At 48.8% G+C, this 11,565-nt stretch overlaps 2 protein-coding genes across 2 annotated transcripts; one reads left to right on the top strand and one right to left on the bottom strand.

Annotated features, from left to right (window-relative positions):
• The first annotated feature begins 1,081 nt into the window (after positions 1 to 1,081).
• On the top strand, positions 1,082 to 6,716 carry LOC109770874 (probable inactive receptor kinase At2g26730). Its single transcript, XM_020329589.4, has 3 exons — positions 1,082 to 1,564; positions 2,679 to 4,064; positions 4,173 to 6,716. Exons 2-3 carry the CDS (start codon positions 2,744 to 2,746, stop codon positions 4,742 to 4,744), a joined length of 1,893 nt encoding a protein of 630 aa, XP_020185178.1. The 5' UTR covers positions 1,082 to 1,564; positions 2,679 to 2,743; the 3' UTR covers positions 4,745 to 6,716.
• Positions 6,717 to 8,886: 2,170 nt separating this feature from the next.
• LOC109770877 (aspartic proteinase nepenthesin-1-like) lies at positions 8,887 to 10,669 on the bottom strand. Its single transcript, XM_020329591.4, has one exon. It carries the CDS (start codon positions 10,449 to 10,451, stop codon positions 9,123 to 9,125), a length of 1,329 nt encoding a protein of 442 aa, XP_020185180.1. The 5' UTR covers positions 10,452 to 10,669; the 3' UTR covers positions 8,887 to 9,122.
• Positions 10,670 to 11,565: the final 896 nt, after the last annotated feature.

The raw sequence follows: 11,565 nt of genomic DNA, 5'->3' as shown, positions 1-11,565 counted from the left end.
GATTTTGTCATGGCTCCTCCACCAAAACCGCCTGTGGTGCAACGACCGTCTGCAATGGCGCGGCTGGGTCAACGGGTATTTCTGCCACCTATGCTTCAGGAATCTGGAGTCCTCCTTCCATCTGTTCTGGGGCTGCAATGTGGCCGTGGCCGTGGCCATCTGGAATCAGGCCGCCAGCTGGAATGGGTGTAGTGCACTGAAGCAGGAAAATTGGGCTAACGCAAAAGCATCAACGGAGACGGCCTCTTGCATCATCAACTGCAGCGCGCCAAGACAAGCAAGAGGAGGAATCAAGTCCATGATCATCTTGATCACATCGGAGATATGGCAGTAGCGCAACAACTATGTGTTCAGGGGGAAGCAACGGCGATCAGGGACGTGATCAAGGCCATAAGATCAACGCTTGAATTATGGCACCTCGCGGGAACAAAAAATTTGGAGAGCCCCTTCAAGGATCCGCCATGAGAGTCAGACTAGCTGCTCTGCCTCCGGGCATTTTTCTTTCTTTTTTCATCTTCTCTTTTCCTCCTTCGATCACTTGATCAACAATGTTTCATCTGCTCTCCTGCTAAAACAATGAATGCCAGCAATGCTGGATCTTTAAAAAAAATAGGGAAACTGGTCAAGAAATCAAAGTAGTATGGGGCAAATCATCTAAGCCAAACTAAAGCGGGGCAAATCATCTAATGCCCAATTAATATGGGGTAAATGATCCAATCCCAGGCATCAAACTCCCAATTTGATGACTGAAAGAGCTGATATTGATAAAAACTCGCGCCACATTGGATTGGTTAGGCTGTTATTCATGGTGCCCGCAAGGCCGGTCGGTGGCTGCCACTGGCGCCCCACCAGATGGCCCAAGTGCCATGGCAGTCGAATGAAGCAGCGAGCGAGGGGCAAAAGGGCCGCAGCGAGGCCTCTGGAGTCAGTTCGGCTGCTGCGGGCGGTGATCAACGGAATTCTTTTGCCGGCACTGGCAGGCATCGTGGCCAGATTTCAGGGGGGGAGGGGGGGGGGGGGGGGGGGGGCTCTTCATATCAGGTAGAGTATTTTTCGTTTTCACTGCTGGTCGTGCAGACCAATAAACCAGCTCTACCCGTTAATGATCCGAAACACCTTAAAATTGGCCTAAACTGAAGCTAGATTGCTGATCGATGAACCAAAATCATAAGTCAACGTGAAGGTTTGTTATAAGAAAAAACTCGCCACTGGAAATTAGAGGAACAAATGAGTGGTATGGCATGACTGATTGTTATTGAATAATAGGTTACTTACTGGAATTGTTATGCATTTGAAAAATACAGAAAGAATACGTCTCAATTTTTATTATTGGGTAGATGAGAGTAGTTGTCATTAAAGTGCCTCAACCTTCACAGATAAGGCACCCAATTCTTCTTCTTCTTCTCCTTGTTGTTCTGGCAGTTGACCATGGAGGAACAAGTTAGCAACTCATGAAATAAAGTAACTATCTGTTCTTTCTTCCACTTCGATTACATGGCGATGCGTGCAGCAAAGTATGAAAAAGATGATTCATACTTGGTGTTGCTGCATCTGTCCTTAAGAGGTATGTTGGGCTCAACCATCGCTGTGCACATCTTGTTACAATTTTGACAGATTCGCCTGTGAATTTTTTCAAGAGAGTAGCACTTTGATTCTCTAATTTTTAAGTTATATGCTTCAGTCGGTTCCTACCTGTTTCCTTTCATGTGATATGAAATGATCCTAGTTGTATCTTCAAGGCTTAAGCAAAGCTACCCTTTAAAGTCTTCAACCTAAGTGTAGCAATGAAGATCACTTTTACACGCTCCCAAATATATATTTCAAAATGGTATATTTCCTCTACCAATGATGTCTAATAATAAAAAGACGGTGATGTGCATGTCAATAGCCGCCGCCGTTGGCTGCGCCTACGTGAATTGGTCGGGGAAGACTCCATGATACTGGCCCATCATGGTTGTCTGGGGAGGCACACAGTCCTCCTACAACGCCAGTTCAATTAATATGCAATTAACAGGAATTCACGGATGGTACTAGTAGTATTTCTGATTTTAATTGTTCATGTATTGATACGCTGAGCAAATCGATATCCATCTCACGAGGGCGCCAGCAATGGCGAAGACAAATGCTCCAGCTGCTACCACGATGGGGAAAAACTGTGCAATCGCGGCGGCCTGATGTGGTTGATTCAGATGGAATAAAAGTAAAAACTAACTAGCCAACTCAAAAGGTCTAAAGTACTCCAATAGATGGATGGTTGGATTTATTTGGTACTCCCCCATCTCCTTAGGGAGTACCAGGGTACTGTAAAAACTCTCAATAAAAAAATATTGATTTTTTACAATTGTGTGCAAATTTCTGAATCTGAAATCTAATTTGGTTATAGTTCAACCGATCTGCCCCAATCATAGCTAGAGGAGATACTTCATGATTAAAGTAACTCTGATGAAGTATAATTAACATGGAAGTTTATCAATAGGGATCTGTTATGGCTACAAAACACCAACAGTTCATTTGCACATGCAGATTGAGCACTCTTACTTTTTTCACTATATATGTTAGTCCCTCCGTCCCATAATATAAGAGCGTTTTTATGCTATACTAGTGATAAAAATGTTCTTATATTATGGGACGGAGGGAGTACTTGAAATTGAACTGTAGCACTAACAAGCTATGTTTAGGTTAAGTTGTCTCTCAACATTTTAGTCAAGGCTAGCAGAGGAGTTCCCAGTTATTACTTTGAAAAATGGATCATCGAGAACACGTGTTAAGAGAACTAATCCAAGGAAATGATAGATCAAAATGGATTGCACACAGCAATCATGATGTAAAATGCTTCACAGAAAATGAGATAAAAAGAATTACCAACAACTACAATACTGAACTTGGGAGAGGGGCCTTTGGAGTAGTTTACGAAGGAGTTCTTGAGGACAGAAGTATGGTTGCAGTCAAGAGGTTTATCCACAATCGAAAAGAAAACTTTGCCAAAGAGTTGACTGTTCATCGTGAAATCAACCACAAGAATGTAGTCAGACTGATCGGCTACTGTGTAGACGAAAATGCCCTAATGATGGTCACAGAGTATATTCCTAAAGGAAACCTCAGTGATGCCCTTCACCACAACAGGATACCCATCACTTTGGAAACACGACTAAGAATTGCCATAGAGTGTGCAGAGGCATTGGGATATGTGCATTCTCAAATGTATACCCAGGTAATTCATGGTGATATCAAGCCTGCTAATATACTTTTGGATGACAAGCTCAGAGCAAAACTATCAGATTTTGGAATATCAAGACTAGTCAACACTGATAACACTCTGTACACTGAAAATGTGATAGGGAGTGTAGGTTACATGGACCCTTTGTTTGCTCTGAGTGGCCGGCTCACGGCAAAGAGCGATGTTTATAGTTTTGCGGTTGTCCTCTTGGAACTGATCACGAGAAAAAAGGCAAGAACAGATAATGTGGGAATCAGCCTAGTTGAAACTTTTACTCAAGCTCTCGCAAAAGGGACCAGAGGAGTGAAAGAGATGTTTGATCCTGAAATTGCAAACCGAATTGACATGAAGACTATCGAAGAGATTGGAAAGCTAGCAGGTGAATGTTTGGCTATGGAAACCGACAAGCGCCCTGATATGTTATCGGTGGCAATGCGTCTTCACAAACTCGCGGAAACTCCACACCAGGGACAACAATGGTTGTCTCCGTTCTCTTGGGGAAGGAAACACAAACCAAGCAGTGGCGAAATGATTGTGGGCTTTGGCTCCACAGAGACAGCTCTTAAGCTGGAGCTGAAGGACCTTCTTGAAGCAGTTCCTGAAATTCTGGGCACAGGCACAGTCGGGACAACCTACAGGGCCAAATTTGAGAGTGGAGCCGAGCTGGTGGTCAAGAGGCTCAAGGGCGTGCACTTGCGGAGGGCGCAGTTTGAGCAGCGCGTCACGGCGATTGGCGACATCCGGAACGAGCACATGACGCCGCTGCGGGGTTATTACTATAGCAGTGATGACAAGCTGCTATTGTATGATAACATGCCCATGGGCAGCCTATCAGAAGCGCTCCACGGTAATATGAATGCATTGCTAGCCCGCGCCTGCCGTTTCTTTTGAGTTGTAAAACTTAACATGTTCTAATGCTTTTGATTTATCACTGGTTCGTGGTGTGTCTCTTCAGGAGAGCGGGGTTCTGGCCAGGCTCTGCTGGGCTGGGAGCAGCGGCTGGCCATCTCCTATGCTGCGGCGCAGGGTGTTGCGTCTATCCACTCAGCCGGGCCATCGAGCTGCCATGGTAATATCAAATCCTCCAACGTTCTGTTCACCAACACTTACGATGCTTGCATATCAGAGCATGGCCTGACAGCACTCGTCAGCCGGCCTAGCGAATCATCGGCCTACAGCGATCCAGGGATCACTGGTCGTAAATGGTCAGTCTCCCAGAAGGCCGACGTGTACAGCTTCGGCATTCTGTTGTTAGAGCTGCTCACCGGCAGGTTTCCAGGACCAGGCCGAGGGGTTTCTAATTTGATGAGGTGGGTGTCTAGTGTGATTCGTGAGGAATGGACAACGGAGGTGTTCGACGAGGAGCTCCTGGAGCAGCAAAAGGACGGCCAAGAGGAGGAAATGATGGAGCTCCTGGGGCTCGCCCTGGATTGCTGCCACAGATATGAAACGGGGAGGCCGACAATGTCCGATGTTGTGCAGCAGATTGAAGAAATCCGACAGTCCGTACTGTGTACGGAATTCTAGTTTCAGTCAGCAGTGCATGATTGTGCATTTGTGCTAGTTTAAATCAGCGCTTCATCCTTGTGTTGAAGACTAAATTATCCTTACTTTTTCACACAGAAGTATCTGAATTTTTAATATCTTTTTAATATCTTATACTCCCTCCGATTCATTTTTATAAGTCGTTTCAGACAACTTAAAATGGACTGTTTTGCACATTATCTAAAATGTCTTCAAGGTCTTATAAAAATGAACAGAGGAAATAGGTAATGCTTGCAAAAGGGCAAACTAGTACTGTTACTTTATATTTCCGTTGGACCCTTGATCGCTGTTGACCAAATGACGCAATTTATCTACTAACAATCACATGTATGTGCATTCACAAACAATTACTACATATTCTATCTATTTCCTTATCTGATCTCACACGCGAATGATACATTTCGGGGCACTAAATATAACAAAAAAAAGGCTTTCTCTTCGCTTTATATATAAAGCAACGATTACCAACAACTCAGTATAAACGCACGTCAACACAACACACGCACACACTCAAGACAGGATACATAGACGCTGAATGCAGCAACACAATCCCTAGCACTACAAGAGCAACCGGGGGCTTCAACCGTGGACACGCCACTGCGAAGAGATGAAACCACATACGACGAACCGTGGGCTCCAAGATGGTGCATTCAGGAAGGTTACGACACTGGAGTACCGCGGCCGCTCGATCCGAGGATCAGAGTTTCCCCTGAAGCACCATGACAGGCAATGAGAGCCACGACGACGCCTTCAAGAAGGGAGAGAGCTTCGCCGCCGCCGGTCCATCCGAAGATAGGACAGGTTTTCACCCCGGCCAACACTCACCGCCACCGAATGCCACACTCCGGTTACCACGCCGCCCACACGGCCATGGCCACCGGGCAGCACTGAGCCACGGGCTCTGCTCATGAGCACCGAGCTACCACCATCAGAGCCGCCGCCCCAACATCCAAGACCATGTCACCACCTAACCTGAGACCCGCCGCTACCCCAACCAAAAAGACGAGCGGAAAAGCCCCACCTTTCACACCCCTGGGCGGCCCCCAGCGCCGAGACCCAATAGGCCGGCCAAAACTGGCCTCCGTCGATCCATCTTGCAGCACCGGGCGCGAGACGATCTCGGTCCTGCCGCCGGGCACGAGACAAACTAGTCCTGCTGCCGGGCGCGAGACGAGCTCAGTCCTACGGCACTAGACGCGAGACAAGCGATGGACCGCAGCCGGGAGCGGGCCAGCCCTTCAACGAAAGTAGCGACCAGACGACGAGAAGAGGGATCGATGGCCGAAACAGTCCACCTGCAAACAAGCCGACACCGACGGAGAAGCCAACCATCGCTGCAGTCGGTGCCGCCGATCTACCGTGTAGCCACCACGCCGCAGGACGGCCCCGCCTGGACCACACCGCTGCCGCCCACGGCCAAAGCAGCAACCAAGTCGAGCCACTGCCCCCACCCGCGCCGCCCCCCGGATTTCAGCCGCAAGACCCCACCGAGCACGCGACCACCCGGAGCCCCTGCTCCGCAGTCACCATCCGCCCCAAGGGACCCAACCAGCGCTGGAGAAGACCGACGGAGGACCTCCCGAGCCGTCCGCAGCCCACCGGCACCCAGATCTGGGCTAGAATGTGGCCACAAACACGCAGCCGCCGCGTTGCCGGCCGCCGCCGCCAGGGCGCCATCGTGTCGCAGCACATCACCGACCGGAGCCGCCGCCGCATCCCCGCCAGGCCCCGTGTGCGCCTGACGCCTCCGACGGGCAGGCCACCCAGCGCCGCCCGGATCCGACTAGAGGGGAAGGAGCCCCCGCCACCAGCCACCGCAGGGGCTTTGCCCATGCGGCTCCGGTCGGCGGCGCCGGTGGGAAGGAGCAAGGGAGGGGAGCGCCGCCCGAGCCGCCGCGGGGGGACGGCGCGGGGGCGAGAGGATAGGGTTCCGTGCGGCTACGTTTCTTGCAGCTCTGCTGAGTAGTTTCCGTCTCTCCACTTGTCGTCACTAAATATGGCTAATTTTTTTAAATAATACATTTTTAATTAATTCATAAATATTATGCTGGGTAAATTTTTTTCAAAAATAATACACCGTCGGCCCTAGTCGGCCCACAGCAGGCTGATTGGACTCCAGTCGGCCTACAGCTGGCCGACTGGCCCCTGTCGGCCCACTGTGGGCTGATTGGATGACTGGAGCTAATTAGCTCGCTGTGGCTAATTGTTTTTGTAAAAAAAATAGGCATAAAAAATATGTTTAAAAAATGTTAATTATGTAATTAAAAAATATTAAACGTGTATAAAAAAATATTCCTGATGTATACAAAAAAATGTACAATATATATGCAAAAAAGTTGACATAAAAAATATGTTTTAAAAAGTGTTAAGCATGTATTTAAAGTTGTTAAATGTGTGTATAAAAAATGTTCCTTATTTATACAAAAAATATAGAATGTATATGAAAAAAAGTTGACACCAAAAAAATATGTTTGAAAAGTTGACATTTTTTCAAATACATGATTAAAAATTGTTAAATGTGTGTATAAAAATGTTTCTTATCTATTCAAAAAATATAGAATGTGTATGAAAAAAGTTGACACCAAAAAAATATGTTTGAAAAAATGTTCGAGTTCCATACAAAAAGAGCAACCAATCATACTTAGGTCCGTGATGCTCCCATACCGGATCCGGAGCTGGAATATTTTTTTATACACGTTTAACCTTTCATTCCAATACATGAAACATTTTTGTGTACTCGTTGAACATTTTTTCAAATACATGATTAACATTTTTTTCAAACATATTTTTTTAGTGTCAACTTTTTTTCATACACATTCTATATTTTTTGTATAGATAAGGAACATTTTTTTCAAATACATGATTAACATTTTTTTTCAAACATATTTATTTGGTGTCAACTTTTTTTCATACACATTCTATATTTTTTGTATAAATAAGGAACATTTTTTATACACACATTTAACAATTTTTAAATACATGCTTAACACTTTTTAAAACATATTTTTATGTCAACTTTTTTGCATATATATTGTACATTTTTTGTATACATCAGGAACATTTTTTTATAATTAATATTTTTTTAAACATATATTTTTTATGCCTACTTTTTTTGCAAAAACAATTAGCCCACAGCGAGCCAATTAGCTCCAGTCGGCCTACAGCTGGTCGACAGGACCCAATCAGCCCAAAGTGGGCCGACAGGGGCCAGTCGGCCAGCTGTAGGCCGACTGGAGTCCAATCGGCCTGATGTGGGCCGACTAGGCCCAGTCGGCCTGCAGCGGGCCGACGGTGTATTATTTTTGAAAAAATTTATCCAGCGTAATATTTATGAAAATTAATAAAAAAATGTATTATTTAAAAAAATAGCCCTAAATATAAGCCGGCAATTTGGAAGATTTTAGTGCCGCCTAAGCATAATTTTTTTTTCATGGCTTGTCATCCAAGATCGAGTTTGGACAACGGATAGGCTTCAACATCGCGGATGGCCAAATTGTAGTTTATGTCAACTTTGCAAGCGAGAACCGGAGACGGCGGCTCATCTAGAATTTGGTCTGATATCAAGAATTGGCTTGGTCTAGCTCACATCAAGTAGGACAATTGGAGCAATTTTAACTCGGTCAAAGATTGGTGGTACTTGGTAAATGCGAATGGTAATGTGAGGAAAGGTGTCTTCTCCATGGTTATTTTGGCTTCATGGGAGATTTGGAATGAGTGAAATACAAGTCTTTAGGAACATGACGTCAATGCCTGGTGTAATAGCAAGTGCTCTCTCTGTCCCAAAATAAGCGAGTAGAATTAAGGTGGAGTCCTCGTTTGGGGCTTAGCGGGCGCTAAACATTTGAGATCCTTATGCCGCAAGAATAGGCTTATGGTTTTTTCGGTCGCTTTCGGTCATTTCGGTAACCTACTCTTTTTTTTAACTTGGTAACTTAACTCTTCTTAATTAATGAGATATGGAAAAGCTTTTGTGTTGGTTTTAAAACAAATATGAAGTAGTTGTGCCGGAGGGGACAACGCTAGAACCATAAGTCAATCAAAATCTCGTAGGATACAAATAGGGTGTGGCTGGGTCTCAATGAGATAACATACAAGAGAGAAAAAGGAAAAAAAAACTAAAAAAATGGTTTTAAATGAATCTTAATGTAAAATTTCATGGATATAACATGGATTGAGACTTAATGAAGTCTCGGTCGACCGAGACTTAGAAAGACTGATACAGATAATCAGCCCGCAGTTAAATTCCTCGCCAAGCACCAAAGCTACGACATTAGTAAGAGAACAGACATGAAAAATGGCGGAATTATGCATAAACGTACAGAAATGGAGAAGGAGCGCTAAACGTGCCTACGTGAGCAGACTACATTAGGTTGCACGGGGCAGGGATGAAGGACAGCAAGCTGTTCTCGTTGTCGTAGAGCACGTGGAAGTTGGCGTGCTGGAAGCTGCCGATGATGGAGCCGTCGTCGGACGGCGCCATCGCCAGGCACAGGTTCCCCGTGCCGCCGTCGATCAGCATGTAGTTCTCCAGCGGCAGATCCATGTCCGCCCCTTCGAAGTGGAGCACGAGCTCCGGCATCGACACCATCCTCTTCGGCGGCGGCGGCCACTTGAAGCACGTGTTCAGGTCGTCTGGCGACGTGACGTTCGCCAGGGGCAGCCCGACCTGCGCCACGAACGCCTCGTGCACCATGTCGTACGCCGGCTGCGCCAGGTACGTGATCGTGGAACCGGAGTCGATGATGACCCCGCCGGTGCCGTCCTCCTCGTTGATGGCGAACACCCACGGCTCGACGGGCAGCAGGTCGCCGCCGACGCTGATGCCCGTCATGTTCAGGTAGTACATGGTCGGCAGCGCCGGGTTGATGATGAACGGCGTGGACTGCACCGGCCCGCTGTCGCTGGTGCTGGTGCTGTTGAGCGTGGCGTAGGCGCCGAAGTAGAGCCGGCTCGGCACCGGCGACATGAACGAGGTGAGGCAGTAGGAGAACCTTGGCGCCCCGAGCTGGCTCACCAGGGACAGCGGCCCCCGCCCGAAGCCGACCATGCCGGAGCCGTTGAAGAGCGACCCGGCGTTGAGGTTGCCGCACCCGAAGGCGATCCTCGGCACGGTGACCCACGTCCCGTTGGTGCCGAACGTGAAGGTCTCGTTGGCGAGCACCCCGGCGGTGTTGGCGCTGTCGCCGTAGAAGTACTGGTAGACGCACGTGTTCTGGTAGCAGAGCGGGTAGTAGAGGGCGTTGCACATCGGGGACGAGCAGGAGAGCTTGGCGTACGAGCTGGAGCGCGCCGGGTCGAAGTAGGGCGTGGGCTGGTCGACGCAGAGCATGCACGGCGCGCACTGCGTCCAGATGAGGTCGCTGCCGGTGTCGAGGATGGCGGAGTAGTACCGCGGCGGCGTGCCGATGGCCATGCTCATCAGGTACTCGCCCTGGCTGGCCTGCACCAGGATGCGCGCCGCGGTGAGCGCGTCCGCGGCCGTCGCCAGCGACTGCAGCGCGCCGGCGCGGGACCTGCTCCGGCGCACCGCGCGGGAGAGCAGCTGCGCGTCCGTGTACCCCGCGCCGGCGTCGACGTGCGTGAGCGTTGCCTGGAAGCCGAAGCCGCCGTCGGGATGCGTCGCGCCGGCGACGGCCGCGGAAAGGAGCAGCGGAAGCAGGACGAGCAAGACCGCCGCGATGCTTGCCATTTTGGAGCGGCGCAGTGGCGAGCGCGGCACGCTACGGCTGTGATTGGGATGCGGTGAGCGTGAAGGCTTCTCGGATTCGTGTTATATATACCGTGTCCGCTCCATGCACATGCGTATGAGTAGCTCGACACTGATCCGGAGGAATCAAGGGTCTGGCCATGGTGCTGTGAATTAACAAAGCTAACGTAGAGCAGGGAATTGCGGTGATCTGGTCATGGAGCAGAGAATTTCGGGCATGGAAAACTTGGCACTTGCAGACTGCAATGATGCATGCACCGCGGTAAAAATATAAGCACTCCGTCTCTTTGCTCCGTCGAATCGATGCCGGCTAGCGTGGGAGGCATAGAGATCTGCGATCGTGCGCATATGGAACTTCAATCAGTGTAGCACAAAATTCGGAGGTGAGCGATGTGCGTCGATCTAACGGAGAGGGTTTGCGAAGCCCGAGCCATGTGCAGCAGCCAACGGGAACGAGGGCCGCCGGGATCGGTTCCATCGGAGCCAGCAACCGAGCACGCGAGGGGAGCAGCCAATCTGAGCATTCAATCGCGTTTGCGTCACCGAATTCTGCGCGGATTTTGATTTCTTGCCCCTCGGATGCTGGAGCCCATGCGTAATGGGCACGGCAGCTCGCAACTTGGCTTACTTCGTGCAATGCCATATTGCCATGTGGATGCACGACCAGTTTTGAATTCGCCAGAGGTGTGCATATCAAGTCATTATACGGGTGTCTGGATCCAAAACGTATGCATAAAGTTTCAGGGGTATGTCTGGTTTAGGGATGGAATTCCAGCCTCTTGACTCGGCTCGTTAGAGCTCGTTATGATAAAAGTTTTTTGAACATTTGTTAAGATAACAAGTTACCTCAACTTGACTCTTGGCAAAGTCTTATCTGACCCTGCGCTTGCTTCCGTGTCCCTCGTAGGGCGACATCGGGGCACCCCAACCCTAGCCGTCACTGACCGCCACCACCACAACCATGCCACCGCCCTGCCGGCGGCGGCGACGAAGGCGGCTCCTCAAAGCAAGTGATGTTTCCCCCTCCAACTCCAATGCCGTTCCACGCGAGCTTCGCCCCTCCTTGACCCCATCTACAACGACGCTCGCCCTTCGC

Source organism: Aegilops tauschii, chromosome 5, assembly GCF_002575655.3.
Source record: "Aegilops tauschii subsp. strangulata cultivar AL8/78 chromosome 5, Aet v6.0, whole genome shotgun sequence".
Lineage (NCBI taxonomy): Eukaryota > Viridiplantae > Streptophyta > Magnoliopsida > Poales > Poaceae > Aegilops > Aegilops tauschii.
This window is presented reverse-complemented; position numbering and strand designations above follow the sequence as displayed.

Coding starts and splice junctions, on each gene's coding strand:
- LOC109770874 (XM_020329589.4), top strand. CDS start 2,744: ATGGATCATCGAGAACACGTGTTAAGAGAACTAATCCAAGGAAATGAT. Junction 4,065..4,172: donor CCTATCAGAAGCGCTCCACG/GTAATATGAATG, acceptor GTGTCTCTTCAG/GAGAGCGGGGTTCTGGCCAG.
- LOC109770877 (XM_020329591.4), bottom strand. CDS start 10,451: ATGGCAAGCATCGCGGCGGTCTTGCTCGTCCTGCTTCCGCTGCTCCTT.